At 39.4% G+C, this 20,995-nt stretch overlaps 1 protein-coding gene across 1 annotated transcript; it reads left to right on the top strand.

Moving 5' to 3' along the window:
* The first annotated feature begins 2,558 nt into the window (after positions 1-2,558).
* ireb2 (iron-responsive element binding protein 2) lies at positions 2,559-20,784 on the top strand. The gene is made up of 22 exons (XM_026175212.1): positions 2,559-2,671; positions 6,807-6,893; positions 7,171-7,336; positions 7,600-7,737; positions 7,876-8,103; positions 8,419-8,488; positions 8,641-8,824; positions 10,641-10,780; positions 11,340-11,511; positions 11,611-11,711; positions 12,835-12,951; positions 13,065-13,224; positions 14,084-14,219; positions 15,562-15,646; positions 15,724-15,880; positions 16,132-16,256; positions 16,551-16,655; positions 16,755-16,897; positions 17,811-17,958; positions 18,212-18,334; positions 18,483-18,668; positions 18,911-20,784. The coding sequence occupies exons 1-22, from the start codon at positions 2,647-2,649 to the stop codon at positions 19,019-19,021; spliced, it is 2,907 nt and encodes a 968-aa protein (XP_026030997.1). The 5' UTR covers positions 2,559-2,646; the 3' UTR covers positions 19,022-20,784.
* Positions 20,785-20,995: the final 211 nt, after the last annotated feature.

Here is a 20,995-nt window from a genome sequence, read left to right as displayed (position 1 = left end):
AATGTAGAAGTTTTTACTCAATCAAAATGAATCCATAAACGTGGTTTATTGTTTGTTTGTTGTGTTTACCGGTGGCAGTCTATAAATGCACAATAAATTTGTCACCTGTAACTGACAGTTAAAACTTTATCCTTGAATAGTCCGAGGCGCATTGAAGGTCGCAGGGAAAGAGACGGTGGCGCTATACTGTCACGTGGGGCCTGTGCTTTTTAAAGTCACAGTGACTCATATTAGTGCTTCTGTGTGCACAAATGAATTCCTCATTAGTTCATGTATATAAACTAACTATGAAATACATTTTGAATAATTAATGTTTGACATATGGGACATTTTTTCTTGGTTTTAAGCCGTCGCAAATCCCACCTTATACTAATTTAGAGCACAACTGATATATTTAAATATATTGGTATCAGTTTGTGTTGTCTAATTTGGTCCAGTGTGAAAAATAAGTTTAATAAGTATGACCTCAGTCCAACGGAAGACCCAGTTGGGATAATCTTGAAATATTAAACAAATCAAATGACAGGGCCTTTTTAAAAGAGGTAAAATTCTTCAGAATATAGATAGAAATAAAATTAGAGTGTTACCTTGGATGTTAAAACTTTTGTTTTTATTAGAAACCACTATTTGGATGTCAGTAAGCTATTAGATAATGAAAATTCCCCAGTCGATACATATTAAGGCAGTCTGCCAATCATAAGCTAATTCACCCTTAATTTTTACACTGCAATTACAATATTATATAATAATATTATTACAATATTAACAATATGAATCATTACGTGCTAATTTACACAAAAACTACTTATAAAAGATTCATCCAACCGTTATTCAACAATCATCCAGTTTAAGATCGGTGGGGGTGCGACCTATCGCAGCTCACTGTAAAACAGTCACAGTAATATATATTTTGGGTGTTTCTTTGTTTTTTTCTATAGTGTATAAACATGTCATCAAATAAAAGTTTGTCTAACATCTAACAACTGCACATGCATGGGATTAAAAAAATGATGCCATAAAATATTTATAGTGTATGCTCATACTGACCCTGACTTACTGAGCTGGAATCAGTGGCTGAGGCAGGTAACAGCATCTCAACTTTTAGAATATTTACAGTATGCGATGCTCCTGATACATTTAAAATAATTTGGAAAGACTTTATGGACCATGTTAAAACATGCACAAACAGCCACACCTTACTCACACACACTCCCTATATTGAAATTTATTAAATAATAACTTTATGGCCTTCATCTCTGTCTTAGCTGCTGATCATAATACGATTAGAACATGGTTAACAAGCTTCTTGTCTAAGTCCACATATAAGTAAATCAGTCAGGCAGTGTTTATTCCAGACTGATGGTGGATAGGAAGAAAATCACATAAAATACAATAAAGAAGATAACAAATAAAATACACCCAAATTACTGTTGTCTCAGTGAAGACTGATAACATGCAGGGACAAACTTTATATCTGTTAAGCTCACAGTGATTACATTCTCAGAAGGGCCAAGCTTGGAGTTATATTTATACATGACATTTCTTGATAAGCTTTAAATATACTGGCTTCAGCAGTATAACATCTCTGAGCCACCTTAGTCTCTTCAACAACAATTTCATGGTGTCATTATGTGTTACATGAAGTTTTCTTAAGCTTGCTTTCCTGTAGTTCATACACAGGTGTTCTGTGTACAGTATGCTCTAAATAAAGAGATCTTCACTATATCTGTTCTGCTTGTGCATGTGTTATCCAACATTGCTAATAAATATCAGCATCATCTTAATTTACATGTAATAAGAGCTCCAGTATAACTGCTCTCATTACAGACATTCATTTTGAGTTTTTTTTTATTTTTATTTTTTTTATTGAATACCACTATTTGGGAGCTAATAAAATTAGCAGATATTACAATGAAACAACTAACATTGAGGTAATTACTTGTTTATGTTTCAGGTTTTCTAAAATGTTATGTTTAAATTTGCAAATGATGCAACTAATTATGACATAATTAATAATAATTACTAATTATGACATAATTTACACAACAGTTTAATTGGTAAACACCAAAAACCATTCACCAAATATATATTACGGATGTTTTCTTTTAATTACTCTACAAGCAGATGCATTAGTTATCACTGCATGGGTGAAAAACGATGTTCTTGTTAACAACCCTCACTTAATAAGCTATACAGTATGTTTTATAAATGTTGATATAACTCATAAACCACTATATTGTAGCTCAAAAGACTGTGTGAAACCTGTCTGCTCGTCGTTCGTGTGTTGAAAGTTTTCTAAAATTACGGTTAAAGTTTGCAAATGAGACCTCATTGATTATGTGCAAATTTGCAAAAGGATCTCATTGAAAAACACTGAAAAACAGTGAACTAAATATATATTTTGAATGCTTGCTTCCCACTTGTCTGTAAGACATGCTATGGAAGAAAAATAGCACAACATTTTAAAAATGACCAGTGTATGAGATTAAAACAAACAAACAAACAATAAGATTTTGCTGTAAAATTTTTTTAATTTTGTCAGTAGTCGACCGATGGGCGTGGTCATAGATCTCTGTGATCTGATTGGTCGGCCCCGTGCTGCCTGCTCAGTAGTGAGAACGAGTCGTGTTGATTTCAGAAGTCATCATGGCGCACACTTCCCCAGTCAAAGGTAAAGGGATTTCTTCTCTTAACCTTCCGTTAGAGCTGATATCTGATCCACCGTTTAGCCTAAGACACACATGCCGCTTTTATAAACACGTCCATGTACTGAAAACTGCTGTCGTTAGCTTTTTAAGATTATATTCAGTGTACGCGGCGTCACACTGTCAGAGACATAAAAGCTAACGTTAGCTAGCTCGTTGATGCTCAGTGTACAACTAAACAGGGAAATTAGCTCATACCGCAAACCAGTGTTGTCTTTCTCTTCTTTCCGTTTTGTAACAGCTGTAGCGTGCACTATATAACAGTAGAGTTTGTGTCAAGTACCTTGCATTTTCTTATCGCTTTAAGATGTTCACCCGGTAGAGCGATAAGTAGTTGGTTAGGGAAGTGTGTGCTTCACGATAAGAGTCAGCGTTAGCAGCCTGTTAGCATTGAAGCCGTCTTGCTCTGCTTGTCATCAAGAGGCATGCAAAGGTGACATAATGTACGGAGACATTATTGTTATGTCGTTAGTAATTAACATTAGCATCAAAATAATATCGTTACAAAGTGTGATTTCACGGTATATTATCAGTGCGAGCTCTTTGGCTGAGATCTTTTGAAAACGGCTTTATAAATACAATACCATACAATGCAGTGACACCGACCGGTGTTGTGCCAAAAAGTGATTGTCTGCCAAAAATTGATTTCCAATGTTTCTGTGTATTTTTTATGTGTAATATCTTTACGTATGTTCGTAAATAGACTTCGGTGAACAGGGTTTACAAAGGGGTTATATAGAGAATTAAAACAATATCTGTTTTTCAAGTATCTTTACAACTCTCTGCTATTGTACTTACATTATAACCAATCCGGTCCTTTATCCCCACTTAAAATATTTTTACAGAAATATTGTAATATTTGCTGCCATTTCTGCTGTCCTCTTGGCCAACTTACTCTTACAAAAGACATTTTTAATGTTAATGAGATTTTTTTTAACTGTTTAAATAAAGGTTATATAAAAGTCACTGCCAAAAACTGATTGCGGCTTCTACCTTGTTACACGAATGTTGTTTGTGGCTCAAGATGACTTTATGTCATCCATGAGGGATGCATTTGACATATGTTTCACATATTATAGCCCAACAAGTTACTGATAGCAGTTTAAATACGAGCAATCAGTTTTTGGCAAATACCGGAAATCAGTTTTTGGCAGACAATCACTTTTTGGCACAACACCGGCAAACACCCCCTATGGAAAAAAAAAAAAATTAATTAACAAAAAACAAAAAAAATGATCCAGACGATGATTTAGCTTGGGCTGATTTTGCAGTAATTCTGTAATCAGCGTAGCAGTAATATATTTCTTTCAGGAAGCCCGCTGCTTTTATCGGTGGATACAAGTCTCCAAAAGGATCTGTCTCCACTTCTCAGGATTTCATAATGAGCCAGTGTTTGAGTTTAATAGTCTGTAATATGTTCTTTATATTGTCCATCCTCACAGTTTTTGCATACAGTTTGTAAGAGATGAGAATACCTGCTGGGCCTGAAAAGTGAAGCTACTTTGACCTGCTCCAGTAATCACATGGGGTTGGGGTCCGCATATTTGATATGGCTTATTGTTTTTTTTACACCGGATGCCCTTCCTGACGCAAGCCCTCCAAGCTATTAGTGTCTGCTCTTGGGCTCGACCCAGGGATCTTTCATTTGTTAGGGGAATTTTAGAGGTTAAGAACTGAACTGGTGCATAAAAAGAAGAATAAACTGTGATGAAAATGATAGATATAGCACAGATGTTCCAATCATTTGGATTTCATATTTAGACATATTTTCATTTAATTCCTTATGCTGGAGTTGGAGATGGCCATCCGTTGTTCTTGTGTTAGTATTTTAGTATCTGCATGGATAAAACTGAGCTAAGTTACATCTTGTTTGTTTGCTGCAACAGGAGCAATTGGATGCATTTTGAGGAAATATTGCAGATAAGGCCAATAAGAAACCCCCAGTATGCCACTGATGTATATAAATAGATTTGTAGGATTTCACTGAATGGTTTTATATGTGTTTATTTACATTTAATTTTAAAATAAGTGCGGGGCCTTTTACTCCTTTTAGGATTCCTTAAATATACTCTTTGAATTTAGGAATCAAATTCTACAAGGGAGTCTTTATGTTAAAGGTGGATCGTTTTGAGGTAGTTCTGCTGTGTCGAATAACTGTTGTTGTTTTTTTTTTTTTAAAGAATGTTGCTTTCAAAGTTAGAAATCTGAGCGTTAAAGTTACAGCATGATGTCCTGTTGAGCGACCACTGAGCAATCCTGTGCCAAGAATGCTCTCCGTGTAGAGGTTTACCACTCATTCAGCTTAATTTTTTCACAAATTCAATCAATATTTAACAGGTAAATCCTGATTGGACAGCCCTCAAGATTTTGATCCCAACCTGTCATGTCATGAAGTGCAAATGGGCTTATTCTTAGTTTAGGTTCAGCTAACTACATGCTACAGGGGTCATTTTTACTATGCTTAAAGATGAGAAAAGAAGTATTGAAACAAAATGTATATCGTCTGCTTCTCTTTTTCTGTACTGCATTTTCATGTAGTTCATTTGTAGCATCCATTCTGTGGCTTTTCAGTCATAGACTAACCAAGAAACATATGTAAAATATCACTTCACGCAGGGGTGTAAAACATATAGCTAGAGGGCGAGAACCAGCCTTCCAGTCTGACCCACTGGATCCACTTTCTAAAGTATGACGCCAGGAAGCTTAGTGTTGTAAGTTGTTAAAAATTGATTAAAGCACTTTTATAGCCATGACCTTTTATACCACATTAAAGGTAGATGGTTAAACCAAAGAGCTGTGCTCACATGTTTTATTTCTCATGACAGTAGACTGGCAGCATGTGGAAAACCCAAGACATGTTTTTCAAATTGCACCTACTGCTCTAAAGACACATCAGGCCGGTTGTTCATGGTTCATTAAATGGGAACATTTTGAGGCTGCATTTCTTTACTCTAAACAAAAAAGAAAAATGTTATTTTTTGTATGTAAAGAATTTGACACCTCTGATCTAAAGTGAAGTTTGAATACACAGCTACTGATTGTGAATGGACTGGTTCTTTTGAAGCCCTTTTCAATTCGAGCACTCAAAGTACTTTATACCACACTCATTTAGTTAGATGAACACGTTGGAGAGAATTCAGTATTAGTATGTTGCACAATGTTGCAATTGGTATGCTACAGCCCCTCGCCAAATGACCACTATCACATGACATGTAAAAACACAATTGTAAGCCTCCAGCCAGTCAGGTGTCTTAATTCTTTCCCTCATAAAGGTGACCTCCCCTGTACTCTTAATGATGATTTTTGACAGTATATGCCAATAAAGTTCAATAAGTTCCAGGTTTTTAAAAGGGTAGCCCAAGTAAGCAGTGTAGGTACACATTACTCCAACTACTGCGCACACAGTCACACACAGTCATTTTGTTCTAGAAACAGGTCTGATGTCCAGAGAGGAAAGAGTGTGTCCTTGTCCTTAAATAACTCATCATATAAATGATAAATGCACAGATGCTTATTGGTTAAAAAGTGGGCTTGAAAGAAAGAAAGCAACAGTGGAGATGACCGTTAAGTGGGGAAGCATAGGAAAAAACGAGATCAAAAAAGCAGCACAAGAAGCACAGACAATGGCTTCAGTGGAGAATTTTCATTGTTTGTAACACTTCACTTTTTTTGGTTCCCATGCCGGCAGGAGCTAAGCTAAGGGGCCGAGAAACAATAGTAGCCAACAAACTGGCTTTTCAACATATTTTTCACGCAGCCCCTTTGATGAGTTTGCAGCTCAAACATGTTGATGATGGTCATCAAAGCTCTGCATGGGACTGTTCTTCAGCCTTAGTGGTCCCTTAAGTACTCTAAAGCCTAACCTGATCAAAGTATTAGATGTCATTTTCTAAATAAAAAAAAAAACGAACTAAAAATAACTGAAACTATTGTTTAGATAAAAATCAATTTTCTTGCCTTCATAACATGGGGTTAGAGCAGATGGAGTACTTCATGTGAGTCAGCAGGTAGTTAAGTTTACTTGACTATTTGTATATTTCTCAGGCATCAGAGTTTTATTTTCATGAGTGTATTTTTATTTCTTTTCCTTTCTTGCTGCAGAGCACCCGTACAGCCATCTAATCGACACACTGAAAGATGGCCAGATCAAGTTCTTCAATCCATACAAATTAAACGATCCCCGATATGGTGAGTTCAGGCCCTCTGACTGAAATGTTTTTACAGGTTATGATGTTTTAAAGACACTGCAAACTCTTTTGTGTCTCAGGATAGTTGTGTAAGGTAAAAGGATTGTCTTGAAGTAACACTTAAGAGGCATCGGTGTGTTGGCACTTTCATTTGTCAACAAATTCTCAGAGCACATCTCGACAATTAACAGTTATCTAACAGGGGCGGTTAATAAAGTGTTAGGCCTAATTACCCACTGTTTGCTGTGGGAAATAACTGTTTTGTTTGCTCTGTGCAGACAAGCTGCCTCTATCCATCCGTGTCTTACTGGAGGCAGCAATTCGTAACTGTGATGGCTTTTACACAAAACAAGAAGACGTCCGGAACATCTTGCACTGGCAGCAGGAGCAGAATAAAGCCGAGGTGCCATTTTCTCCCGCTCGGGTCCTCTTGCAGGACTTTACGTGAGTTTCACAGGGCTTTCTTTGCATCAGCGCTGTGGTCTGTGTGTTGGGAAAACATGAGATGAAATCAGTTTATCTTCAGTTGGAGAAAGCAGAATGGATAGATGAGTGATAAGATGTGGGTGACGCAGGTGACCCACCAGCAATTAGCTTATCAGATCCTTTGTCATCTTTCTTTGTTTTCTGCCATAAACAAGTATACACATATGATATATATGTGTGTGTGTGTGTTTATATACATTTCCATTTATGTCCTTTTACAGTGGTATTCCTGCAATGGTGGACCTGGCAGCCATGAGAGACGCTGTGGCCAAACATGGTGTGGATCCTAGCCTGGTCAATCCTAAATGCCCTACAGACCTCATAGTAGATCACTCATTACAGATTGATTATAGCAAATGGTATGTTTGTGTTTATATTAACTGTTTTTGTGAATGTGAATTCTCTGTTGATTATCATGGAGAGTCAGATTGGTAAAAATATATTGTCGCTGCCTTGCCTCATGAATTTAATGTTTCTTTTTACATTTTTACTCACAGTGCCATACAAAATGCTCCCAACCCTGGTGGAGGGGAGGGTCCAAGCCAGGGGCCCTCTCGCTCAGTACACTCCAGGCCTCCGTCCAGAGGGGGCGCACAGTGTGGAGGCCAGCGGGGCTCCTGCAGTAAAGCGGCCTGCAGCGACTCCCCAGGTGGATCTCCAGCCTCTGTCCAACAGATTGAGAATACACCTCTCCTCTGCCCTTTCCACCTGCAGCCCGTCTCTGAGTAAGTTTTAAAGGATGCTGGGGGGAGGGGCTAATATGCACCATGAGGATGATTAAATGAAAACAGCAGTTGAATACAGTAACTGAGCTGTTGTGCAGTTATGTTTATGTGTTGATAATACATTAGATCAGATGATTTTACTGGCTGAGGAAATTGTGCAGCCTTTGAAATTCTCGCAGATGTGGCGTTTCTGTTTGCAAAATGACCTGAAGAGCATGAGAACATCTGATTATCATGAGTTGACATACGTCAGTAGAAGTTGAATTCCCCCTTTCGCATGTTTGCTGATGACTTATATTCCTTTTTTTTCTGCAGAGTTGAAACAGCTTTGAGAAATCAGGAAATGGAACTGATCAGAAACAAAGAGAGGCTTCAGTTCTTTAAGGTAAAACAAGAAAAATGACTGCTGCTGCTGCAGTCTTTATATGATTTGTAGTTTTTATAACTGAGTAAAAAAGAAGTCACAGTTATGGGTTATGTAGCGAAACAATTTTTAAATGAATAAATGCTAAAATTTTTGATACTGTTCCCAAACAGTGGTGTTCAAAAGCATTTAAGAATGTGAACGTGGTTCCTCCGGATGTTGGTGCAGTCCACCAGTTGAACTTGGAGTATCTGTCCAGAGTGGTGCAAGTCAGCGACGGTTTCATCTACCCTGACAGTGTGGTGGGAACCGACTCTCACACCACCATGATTAATGGCTTGGGCATCCTTGGCTGGGGTAAGAGATTTTCCAATATTTTGACAGTTGTTGGCATTTTGTAAACATGAGAAAATGCTCAGTGGCTGTAATGTACACCTGTGTTTGAATAGCTATTCTGAGAAATGAGAGGAGGCGATAAAGAGACACAAATAAGTCACATACTAAAAGGGCAGCAAATACAAGACGGTAACTTTGCAATGCAAACTTCTCTGCTTCTAAATTTACACTCTAGATAAAAACAAAATGGGACACTGATATGAATACAGATGTATTGCAGATATATCCACCACAGAGGATAAGTGGTGCATCAGTATGCAGTACATGTAGGGAATTCAAACAGAAGGTAGTTATGACATTTTAGAAAATCCTGGAATAATGGGTAAATTAAGCACTGTGAAATGATTCTTGGAGAAATTGTGGGGCACATTGCCTTAAACCAAACATATTTTGGAGGATGTATTTAAGGCACTTAAACAATTCCTTGGTCAGAAATCTGTGGAAGTTTTGACTCAAATAATACAACATTTTCTAGGGATAATGTAACAATTAATTGCACCACTTAGATCAGCGGTCCCCAACCTTTTTTGCGCCACGGACCAGTTTATGCCCGACAATATTTTCACGGACCGGCCTTTAAGGTGTCGCGGATAAATACAACAAAATAAAACTAGTACCGGTAACGAAAAACAGAAGATTTATTCATAACACACGTGAAAAGACCCAGGAAAACAGAGTTAACGATAAAAACGATAACAAAATAACACTGAAAACCGATTAAAAACCCTGAAAACTATACATTTCACACCTGAGCCTCAACTCTTGCGGCCCGGTACCAAACGACTCACGGACCAGTACTGGTCCGAGGCCCGGGGGTTGGGGACCGCTGACTTAGATGGTTTAAACCTGATCCTTCACCGTGTAATATTTTGGCTGAGAAAGCCCATGGAGACTCTCACTTAGAGAAATGATTAATGAATAATATAAAGATAATAAATTATATAAAGATTAGGTTTTGCAAGCAGGTCAAACTGGTATGATGTTGTAATCGTAGCCATGTGCCGATGGGAGGGTAAAGTTCTGCAGCTGATGATGCACTGATTTACATAAAACAGAAGCAGTCAGTTCGTTTAGGTAATGACCAGCATACTAATGAAAGCAGCACAAATTAGCAGGTCAAAAATGAGCAGATGCATTAAGGGATATAGCAACATGCTAACCTAAATAATCAAGTGTAAGTGTGTGTTTTTATGCATGCACTGTGTTTTAGAAACATTGCGATGTTTCAGATTAAAAAAAGTTGAACGTCGTCTGTAAGGAACTGCTGAAGACTGTGTGTGATCTGACTGTTTAGGAGGATTTAGAGGAGTGTTGCTTTATTCTAGACTGTTCCACTGTGTAAACTTTAAATCTTCTCAAATCTCAGTTGACAGTTGTGCAGAAGAAGAAGACAAAATATTTTCTGTCAGATTGTGATCCATATGCACAGAAAGAAATTATTAATGTACCATGTGTGTAAAGTAGGATTCAGACAATAATGTAACACACTTAAAAAATAAAAGTTGTTCTATGTGTGTGCACTGCTGAGAAAAGACATGCAGAGACGTATTCAATGTGAAACAATTTTTGTAACTAAATGTAGTTACAAATGTAACTAAAAACACTAAAAGAACATCCATATCCACACTTTTCACTCACAATATTGACGCTCCGCCCTTATAGGAAATATTGACCGGAGCTTTTTAACATCAGAAGAGTTTTTTTCGCTGGTGCAGACAGAAAGTGAAATAAAAATTAAGATAAAAACTCTACAATTTTTACCATATTTCTCTCTCAGGAGTCGGGGGAATTGAGTCTGAAGCCATAATGCTGGGCCAACCAATATCTCTGACTCTCCCTCAAGTAGTGGGCTGTAAGCTGGTGGGCTCCATTAACCCGTTGACCACATCCATAGACATCGTCCTCGGTATCACAAAGGTCAGTCTTCTCTTATGTTTCTTTATGTGTTGAGAGAGCAGAGCTGTGGTATGAGGATGCACCGATCTGATGCTTGGATCACCTATAACTCTGACCCTCACTCACAAAGCAAGGTTGACCTTCAATGGCAACAGGCCAATCAGATTTGATTATGTATAAATAGTAATGAAATAAAATCTGAAATAAAATATGATATCAAATTAATTTTTTACTTTATCTAATTTACTAAATAAAAATGGTGTATTCTTTTATTCGTTTTATGAAGCAAGAGGGTGATATTTAGGTGCCACCTGACATTGAGATACAGCGTGAGAAACACAATTAATCAGTATAACACTGGTATTGGTCAGTACTTTGTAAGGCAAGAACATGTTTCGACACTGGTTTGGTGCATATTTACTTTGTAAGAGGCAGGTGTTTGTAAAAGTGTAATTTTATCATTGTAAACTATAGAAATCAACGAAAAAACTGAAGGATGATTCTGTTGTATAAAAGTCATCTTGTTTGTTTATGTGTAATTATTTCTTGTGCTTTCTTTTTCTAAATTTTTTTTGTCCAGCACTTACGGCAGGCTGGGATCGCTGGGAAGTTCGTTGAGTTTTTTGGACCTGGAGTCTCCCAGCTGTCAGTCCCCGACCGAACCACCATTGCCAACATGTGCCCAGAGTACAATGCTACTGTCAGCTTCTTCCCTGTCGACCAAGTCACACTCAAGCACTTTAAAAAGACGAGTGAGTTAGTCACAGCTTCTGTTTATTTTTATTATTTACTGTTTATTTTATTTTATTTTTTAGTTTCCCAGGCCAACATGTAATTTTACACCATTCCAGATTTTACCCAGGAAAAACTTGAATTGTTGGAGTCTTACATGAAGGCTGTAAAACTTTTCCGAAGCTATGATGACCCTTCAGAAGACCCCCAGTACTCTGAGGTAATTTGTCCAAGATGTGATCTCTAAAAGTCTCTATTGAAAAGTGCAGACTTTTAGAGATTTAATTTTCTTAATAACTTTACAGTACATTGCGAAAGGTTGAAATAATGAGGTCATAGTTTTTGCAAATGATCCTTGTGAGCCTAAAACTCAGTTTCAGACCACCACTGTATTCCCCAACTGGTTGGCAAGTTGCTAGGTGAAGTTGGTTGCAAAGAGGTATGTTGCGCTGCACTGAAAACCTCCTTGGGATTGCTTTGGTAGCAGTTTGCCATGGTTGACCATAGTCTGAAGGAACGACGCCAAATTGTCTGCAAACACTTGCCGACCACTGGCCGAGCATCAGTGGAACTGTGAAACGTGCCCCGCACACTGGAAACAGAGAATGTCCGGCTCCAAAGTTAAAGCTGCGCCTTTTGAGACACGTTGGTTGTGCCAATAAGGCACAACTTTTGCTTGAAAGGTAAACGGGTTCGATTTCCACATTTACTTCACCTTTTCAGGTTTCATTACTCAGCAAATAGTTGGCCAGTGTTTATCAGAGAAGTCTGCTTCATACATGAAAACTATGGGGAACAGCTGCAGTCTAGCAGAGACCACAGTAATCACAGGGAACTTCAGGGAACCACTCGCCAACCAGTTGGGGAACAAATGGAGCCTTTGGGGGGGCTTACTGACTGACTTCAAGGCCTGTGTCACCGAGGCCTAATATGATTGATTTAGGAACACAATTTTGACTGTTGGCACAGAAGCCCCACCCACGCTTTAGCTAGCCAATCAGAAGATGGCTGGCTAGAGGAAGAGGAACTAAAACTGGTTGTTTTAGACAGTGGGTAATTTGAGGGGCAAGATATATTTGTAGTTGAAAAAGTATGAAAAGTAAAACTGTGAATCATTTAAAGTAAATTAAGTTGAGGCCAAGAATACAAATGTGGAGATATGTGATTTTGAATTAAAAGTAATAGATTGTGGTGTTCTGTTGATATGAATGTTTTTATGAAGTTAAAAAATGTAGTAATGACACTCTGACAAGCCCTATAAAAGCTATGTTTGCAAATAGCACCCTAGGGGTCAGAAATAGAGGTCATAATGAAAGAAATTACAACTGCTGATCTTTGTGCAGGTGATTGAGTTCAACCTGAGCTCCATGGTGCCCTATGTGAGTGGACCGAAGAGGCCGCAGGACAGAGTGGCTGTCAGCAGTATGAAAGAAGACTTTCAGAGTTGTCTTGATGAGAAGGTGAGATGCAAAAACTAAACAATGTAACTTTCAAGTTAACTCTTGTGTATTTTGGTTTTCAGTTAAGCTGCAGGATTTGCAGTGTAATTATATTTTCTTTGGTTTGTCTTTAGGTGGGTTTTAAAGGCTTCCACATCGCTAAGGAGAAGCAGGAGATCCGTGTTCCTTTCTTGCACGGTGGTCAGGAGTACCAGCTGTCCCATGGCTCAGTGGTCATCGCTGCTGTCATCAGCTGTACTAACAACTGCAATCCATCTGTTATGTTGACTGCAGGTAAAGGACTGACTCAAAGAAAGAGCCAGAAAAAGTGCATTTTCCCCTCAATTCTAACATAAAAGCTCTAAAGCTTGGAGCTGTTGGTATCATTTTTTTAGGGGATATCAAAGTGTCACATCACAATGTCATAGCAGCATGATGTGTTTACTTTTCCTTGTGAACACAACAAGACAAGCCCAGACCTGTTCTGACAACAAGAGCCTGGTGACAGTCTCTAATGATATTTAGTAAAAATGGAGCTACTTCAGCCCTCTAAGAGAGCACCATGCTTTGCAAATAGAAAGAGCTAGCAGTGGATGGAAATTACTGAAGTGGTTAGATGGTGGAAACGCAGCTGATTAGAAAGTTTGACGCAAGATGCAACATCACAGAAAATAAGTCTCTTTTATTACGTGAGAATATTGTGCAGCTCCTGATGAGTTACAAGGTTAGTTAATGTTAAACTAAAGGGTTAAACAGTAATTTTACACTTCATTATTAATGTTTTATAACTTCTAGGGAAACAATGGCTACTTTTGTGGTTACATTTAACTTTTGTTGTGTCACTGTCGCTGCTGCTGACACTTTATTTTAATAGAGTCACACTTTGAATTAGGTGGTGTGTCATCACTCATGCAAGCTCAGTGGAAGATATCTTCGTTTATTTAAACGTATAAATCCTGCTGCCTGCAAGCATCAACAAAATGTTGTTCATTATTTTATATTGATATGAATATTATTATTGTAAATTTCTTGAAATAATTTTTAAGCTATATTGCACACCCATATCAGCATCATGTTGCCTGTTTTCACTGGCACTCTAAATTATTTTACAGTCTGCAGCACTGCATAACGTAGAGTTATTTGTGATTGACAGGGCTTCTGGCCAGAAAGGCTGTAGAGGCCGGGCTTCTCGTCAAGCCTTATATTCGGACCAGCCTGGCTCCCGGAAGCGGCATGGTCACGCACTACCTCAATGCCAGTGGAGTCCTGCCTTACTTTAATAAGCTGGGGTAAGTGTATGTACACAGCAAGAACACAGACAGACACAAATATCTCTTTAGCACCAAGGCAATAACCTGGAATAAACAGGTATTTGCAGGTCTGAGGAGGTATGACCTGTAACTGAACACTTAAATACTGCCCAGGTAGTAGTAAACACATAATAAAGTGGTTTGAGTCCTCCAGGAGAGTAGAAAAGCACTGTATAGGAATCAGTGTATTTAAATGGTTAAAAGTGTATTTCTACAAAAACTTAAGGTTTTTGTATATGTATGTATTGTGTGAAGTTAGTCTAATGTCTTATGTAAAGCACTTTGTTTTGTCTAGTTACAAAGAAATGTAAACATGAAGCCTCAGTCACATAAGCCTAAATGCTGGCTGGCATCTTTGATCACTAGGGAAAGATTTATATCCCTAACTGATTGGCGAGTGGTTGCTAAAGTTTGCTGGATATCACTGGGTGAACCAGCACTCTCCGTTTCCAGTCTACGCTGCAGTTTGTCAAGTTTCACTACCATTTGGCAGTTGTTATCGTCCATGCAAACTACAGAGAACCTGGTAGTACAGAGGAACCTACAGAGAACAAAGCAATCATAAGGAGGTTTTTGGTGAAGCACAGTTAGTAGTTTTCTGGGTGTGGCTAAGGTTATCAGCACTAGCACCAGCAGGCCTCTTTCCTTTCAGATCAATGTGGTTGCAAATTGCTCCATTTGAGCGGTTCTGTACCAGTTTACTGAAATAAACCTACATACTAATGTAGATTTGTTTGACTGTTGTTCACGTTGCTTGTGTGAGAGAGAGCGGTGCTGTGGGCCGTGTTCTGTAACATCTTAGACGAGTGGTTTAACCGCCGTTTTTTTGTAAATAAAATATGAATAACTAAATGAACTGATCTTGTCTGTTGCCGACTGCTGCAGGGTATAGCAACATTTAATCTAGCCGCGGTGTTTTGCACCCATCCAGTGTTTATAAAATTGGGTTCACCATGAAAGCATAAGGATAAGCTTCTAAAAGGCATGTTACTGTCACAACACAACCTTTAACAAATCTGCCCAAAATTACTGTTTTAAGAGCCAAACAATACATCAACTTTACCGAAAGCCCTTCATGAATGTATTTATGACTTTGTTCATTTTAAGTTCTTGCATTAATGTTCATGACCAGATAGCTGCATGGTTTAGAAGTAATAAGTTTGGAGCTTTGTCAGCATTGTGATCTAAACCAGTAAAAACTTTGAGCTTGTGTTAATTACTACCTGTTCGATGCAAGGTTTGTGTGCTAAGGTGGTGACGCAAAAGACGCCGGAATGATTCATATCCTTTAAACAGACCTGTGTTGCCATTTCCATGACAGGTTTGAGGTGATTGGTTATGGCTGTGCCACATGCGTGGGGAACACGGCGCCATTGCCAGAAGCTGTTGTGGATGCAATCAAACAGGTAGGATCCTCATCGGGCTGAAAGGAGCTGCTGATGCTGTTAGAGCAGTCAGAGCTTCATGATCTCTTTTGTTCTAGGGTGATCTGGTGGCCTGCGGCGTGCTGTCTGGCAACAGGCATTTTGAAGGGCGACTGTGTGACTGTGTGCGTGCCAATTACTTGGCGTCTCCTCCCCTGGTGGTGGCTTATGCTATTGCAGGCACTGTGGGAGTCGACTTTGAGAAGGAGCCTTTAGGTAAGAAATGCGCTCTATTAAAGGGTTTTACCTCAGAGCTGAGGGTCGTCAGAGGATTTGGCAGATTACACTGAAGGGGCATGTTGTGATTCTATGTTTTGTATAAGCCAAAGAAAACCTTTATTGCTAGAAATATTTAAAAAAAAAGACATCCTCTCGTGTTTGTATTTACATTATTTCATTTTCTCAATACAACTTGAAAAATTCTTAAATAAATTCTTACAAATTTGGTTTCTTGTTTGTTTGAGTAGGTTTGACATCCGATGGGAAAGAGGTGTATCTGCGAGATATCTGGCCGTCCAGAGAGGAGGTCCAACAGATTGAAGAGGACACAGTATTCTCCTCCATCTTTAAGGATCTAAGGGGAAGGATGGAGGTCAGGATATGAGCTTTATTACTTTTCTTCAACTTCTAATGCAGTTGCTGCACAGCATGAGCAGCAGTACGGTGCTCCTTCTGTCTGTCTGCACATTTGGAAACAATGCACCTAAAAAAATGCTTTTATTCAGTAGTTTGAACAGATCTGAAGTAGAACATTTCCTTGTGTTTTCAATCTGAGAGAGAGAGTGTGGAAACTGATTGATCCTGAATTGCTAAAAGCGTGACACGGATGACTGGAAAACATTCTTTGCTTTTTCTTTTTTTAATGTGATTTCTTTCTGTCTTTCAGAAAGGGAACACATTTTGGAAAAATGTTGAATGTTCAGACTCTCTTCTTTTCCCCTGGGATCACAAGTCCACATATATCCGATCACCGTCTTTCTTCAGCAAGCTGGTGAGCGCTCTGTGCTGCACATCCTTTGACTGTGCGTGGACCTTAGAGGAGATGTTTTTACTTCCCTAGTGTTAAATGTTTGAATGCTTCCGTTTTCAGAGTAAAGAGGTGCCTCCTCCTCAGTCAATAGAAAACGCACATGCCTTACTGTTCCTTGGGGACAAAGTGACCACGGACCACATTTCACCAGCGGGCAGCATTGCAAGGGTCAGCGCTGCTGCCAAGTACCTAATGAGCAAACGGTCAGTTTCAGCCTTCAGCCCTTGTGGACACATACACTTAAATCTTTCAAGGCAGCTTCAGTTGGACAGCTTTGTAATCAACCAACGTCAGGTTTTCAAAGATGATGGCAATGGTTAAAACTTGGGTTTAAATGTTTGACGCTCTAAATGAGAACATTTCAGCACATATTTAAAATCCAAAGGAATAAGTGGTGCAAAGGGATTTGTAGTTAAGTTATCTGCTTCATGGTCTGATCGTCCCCCTGTGACATCATCCACGACTCGTGGCATTGCCGCCATCACAGAGCAGCAGAGGAGGTTAGCGTGCATCTGTTTGTGTTAGCACTATCCATCCTCCATAACACACAAACGTAAAACACAAGTTTATTTCTCACCTAACTGTGTGGAGATGCAAAATGAAACTATAGTGAGGCAGATTTGATTTATTGGTCTGGTGATAATAACAGTTTAATGCATCAGTGAGGAAATGAATTAAAAATCAGCTCAGTTGGCGAGCCGTCACCATTATTGAATCAACCATAGGAGTATGGAGGGAAATCCAGGGTTTCTTTCAGCAGAGTTCATACATTATGAACCTCCAGCATTTCGAATTTAAAGTAATGTTTGCAGAGACGATCAAATGAAATCTATCAAGAAAAGCAAGTCTTGTAAACCTGCATTATGGTGAGATCTTTTTCACTTTGAAAATTGAAAGATAATTCAACTCGTTTCAATTTCATTTCTATAGCATAAAATCACAGCAACAGTCACCTCAAGATGTTTTTTATTGTAAGAAAACGATTCTACAGTAACAAAGAGAGAACCCCAACAATCAAGACAAACCTCTGAGCAAGCAGTTGGCGAAAGTAGGAAGGAAAAACTCCCTTTTAACCTGATATTGACTAATATTGTTGACTTTGGAATTGTTCCTCAGACTGACACCGCGAGAATTTAATTCATATGGCGCTCGCAGAGGGAATGACGCCGTGATGACCAGAGGCACGTTTGCCAGCATCAAGCTCCAAAACCGATTCATCGGAAAGCCAGGCCCGAAGACTTTGCACATTCCATCAGGCCAGACAGTAAGTGCAACACAACCTCAATGGTTTCCTTTTAACTTTTGACAAATATTGGGCTGTTTTGGTTTTGCTGATGTACTCACTCGTGCTGCATGAGCTAGCTGTTACCCCGGGCGGGTCTGTGACCTTTGGGTGGCTCCATCTGTGTGTCTAGCACTGCTGATTGCTGCAGGCTCAAGCCAGACTCGGTACTGTGTTGTTTCTGCTGTGTCAGAGCAGCTAAAGATAACTGCTCTCTCTTCCTGTGTCTGCTCAGCTGGATGTCTTCGAGGCAGCTGATCGCTATCAGAGAGACGGCATTCCCCTCATCATCCTGGCAGGCAAAGATTACGGCTCTGGAAACTCCAGGGACTGGGTGGCCAAAGGACCGTACCTGCTGGTAAACAAGCTGCAGTTTTTATAGTTGTAATTTAGCAGAGTTTACACTACAGTAGGTTGACCCACTGTGGAATGTGGAAATGGCCGTGCATGTTCAGCAAACTGTGTTCCACTGTGTTTCTACTTCCTTGCTTTTGTTGTGGTTGCAGGGGGTGCGTGCGGTGATTGCTGAAAGCTTTGAGAAGCTGCACAGGAACCAGCTGGTAGGAATGGGGATCATGCCACTCCAGTTCCTGTCAGGCCAGAACGCTGACTCACTGGAGCTCAGTGGCAAGGAAAGATTCAGCATCACCCTGCCGGAGAGCCTGAGTCCAGGGCAGGAGCTTACCGTCAAGGTATGCAACACTTGCTGCATTTTAGCCTCTGCAAAGCTAAAGTTATTTTTAAGCTCTAAACTAAATGATGAAACATGTCAGTGACAAATGTGCTAAAATCCTGATTAGAAAAATGTTATTTTAATTCTTAGTCTCACTTTATGTGTTTGTCCACAAATTAGTCCCTCTCTGCAGTTTACTAGTCATGTTCGGGTCTCCTTGCTGAGTGAAGCGAAACGTGTCTTTCGTGTTTTCTGTTGCAGACCAGCCAAGGAAAGTCCTTCTCCGTCACCGCCCTGTTTGACAGCGACACGGACGTTATCTTGTTCCAACACGGAGGGCTCCTCAGATACGTTGCTCGGACTTTGCTCTGAAAGAACAGCAGCCCCTTGGCATTTAATGTCTTCATCATGGATGAGAAAAGCTCACAGAGCTGGATTAGCGTCTCCAGACTTTAGCGGAACGTCAGTTTTAAGACCCCCGCAGCTTCTAAATCACTACACACAGCTGTTTCAGCATTTAAAAGGGCACCCTTTCTCCTCAGAAGATCTTCCAGGCTTGAAAAAAATGGTGACTGTCACTCAGTAAGGAGATTGTATCCTAGACTAACTGCTGAACATAGTTTTTGGTGTTTTATCATGCTGAAAGGACTTTTCTTTCGACACGGAGATGAGCCAAAAAGAAATTGATCCTCCTTCATTTAACTTTAAAAAAAAAAAAGAAGAAGAATTTGGCCAAAGGCTGAGATGGTGGTAGGTACGATGGCATGAATACTTTGTTTTTAGAGCGTAGTACTGCTCTTTCACCCCCCAAACAACAACAAAAACCATCCAAGTTGAATTTTATGAATTTCAGAAATTTGCAGAATTGATGTCACTTCCCTGTTTTCAGTGCTGTTAAGATTTTGCTAATCAAACCTGTTGCAGAAAGTACACTTGTCTCACTTTTAATTGTGGAAAAATGTGACATTTCTTCTTTTTGCTGTTACTGGTCTTTTCCCTTCATAAAGATGGCTTGTATTACAACTGACAGTGCTCGGCATCACATTAAAGGTTAATTAAAACACTCTTTCAGCATTACCAGGTAAGCTCTTTGCTCTGTTTCCACTCTTGCTGCTAAGCTAAGTGAAATGACTGCTGGCCAGAGCCCGAAGCTTAATTTAAAGAACTGTGTTGAATCTCCTTAGAGTGACTTTTACAGTGAAGACAGTGATTTATAAAGTTTTTGCTCAAAAAAAGGTGCTGCAAAACATATCCGGGCCTTATAATGAAGGAGACGCTGCTTAGTAAAAATGAGCTTTTCAGAAAAGAATTAGGGGAACACTTACATCACACACTCAGTCAGGGTATTGTTGGCTGAAACATGGAGGCCTGTGCAACTCTCCAGGGATAAACTTTCCCTGACAATCACTGACCTGCTGTCAGACCAGTCATGCTGGATGATGGTGTAGGCACAGCTTCTCCAGACTCTGTCACGTGTGCTCAGGATGAAGCTTGCTGTCATCTGCAAAGAGAATAAGGTGCCAGAAACTTCCTGTTTCTGGTGTTTTTTGTTGAATCCCAGTCAAGCTACGCATTGCTGGGCAGAGAGTACTGGTCCCACTAAAGCCATCCTCATGGAGTCTGACAGTTGGGACACCTGAGTAGTCTGATGGGGGTCATTTGTTTTGGGGCTCTGGCAGCGCTTGTCCTGTTCCTCCTTGCATAAAGGATCAGATAGCGGCCCTGATCTTATATCAAGGACCTTGTACGACCCTGTCCAGCTCTCGTAGAGTAACTCTCCTGGTATCTCCTCCACACTCTTGAGACTGTGCTGGGAGAGCAAACTTTCTAGCATTGGAACGTTTAGATGTGACATGCTGGAGGAGCTGGACTACCTGTGCAACCTGAATGGGCCGCAGGTACTGTCTGATAGGCCACCAACAAAAAGCAAAATTAGAGAAAAGTCAATCAGGAGGTATAAAGAGACCTCCAACCTGTGTTTTGTCATCTCTCCAATGAACCTGTTGGTCTTTGCTCCCTAACAGAAGTGACTGATAATCGTAAAGTTTGCCTGACTTTGTGTTGTAATGTATTGACCAAGTGTTCCCTTAATTTTTTTTTGAGCAGTGTAATTAAAACTTCACCATGTTTGACTACTCTGCAGTGAGATGTTCATCATTATTTGGCACGTAACTTTTTCATTTGTGTAAAATTAATATTAATGATCACCAAGGCATAAAAACGGCATGTATGAAATCAGTAAAACAAATCTCATTTAAAACTTGCTAAAAAAAAAAAAAAAGACCTAACCTTGCCTTACCTAGTATAGAATAAATTAGTGTAGTTCTTATAAAAACAGTGTAAGTT

The sequence above is a fragment of the Astatotilapia calliptera genome, chromosome 7 (genome assembly GCF_900246225.1).
Source record: "Astatotilapia calliptera chromosome 7, fAstCal1.2, whole genome shotgun sequence".
Taxonomy (NCBI): domain Eukaryota; kingdom Metazoa; phylum Chordata; class Actinopteri; order Cichliformes; family Cichlidae; genus Astatotilapia; species Astatotilapia calliptera.
The sequence above is the reverse complement of the archived record's forward strand: the minus strand, read 5'-3'. Positions and strand labels throughout refer to the sequence as shown.

What these genes read in the sequence shown, in the direction of transcription:
- ireb2 (XM_026175212.1), top strand. Translation starts at nt 2,647, where the DNA reads ATGGCGCACACTTCCCCAGTCAAAG. An exon ending in CTTTGAGAAGGAGCCTTTAG is followed by an intron (nt 15,881 to 16,131) that starts GTAAGAAATGCG and finishes TTGTTTGAGTAG; the next exon opens with GTTTGACATCCGATGGGAAA. An exon ending in GGCAGGAGCTTACCGTCAAG is followed by an intron (nt 18,669 to 18,910) that starts GTATGCAACACT and finishes TTTCTGTTGCAG; the next exon opens with ACCAGCCAAGGAAAGTCCTT.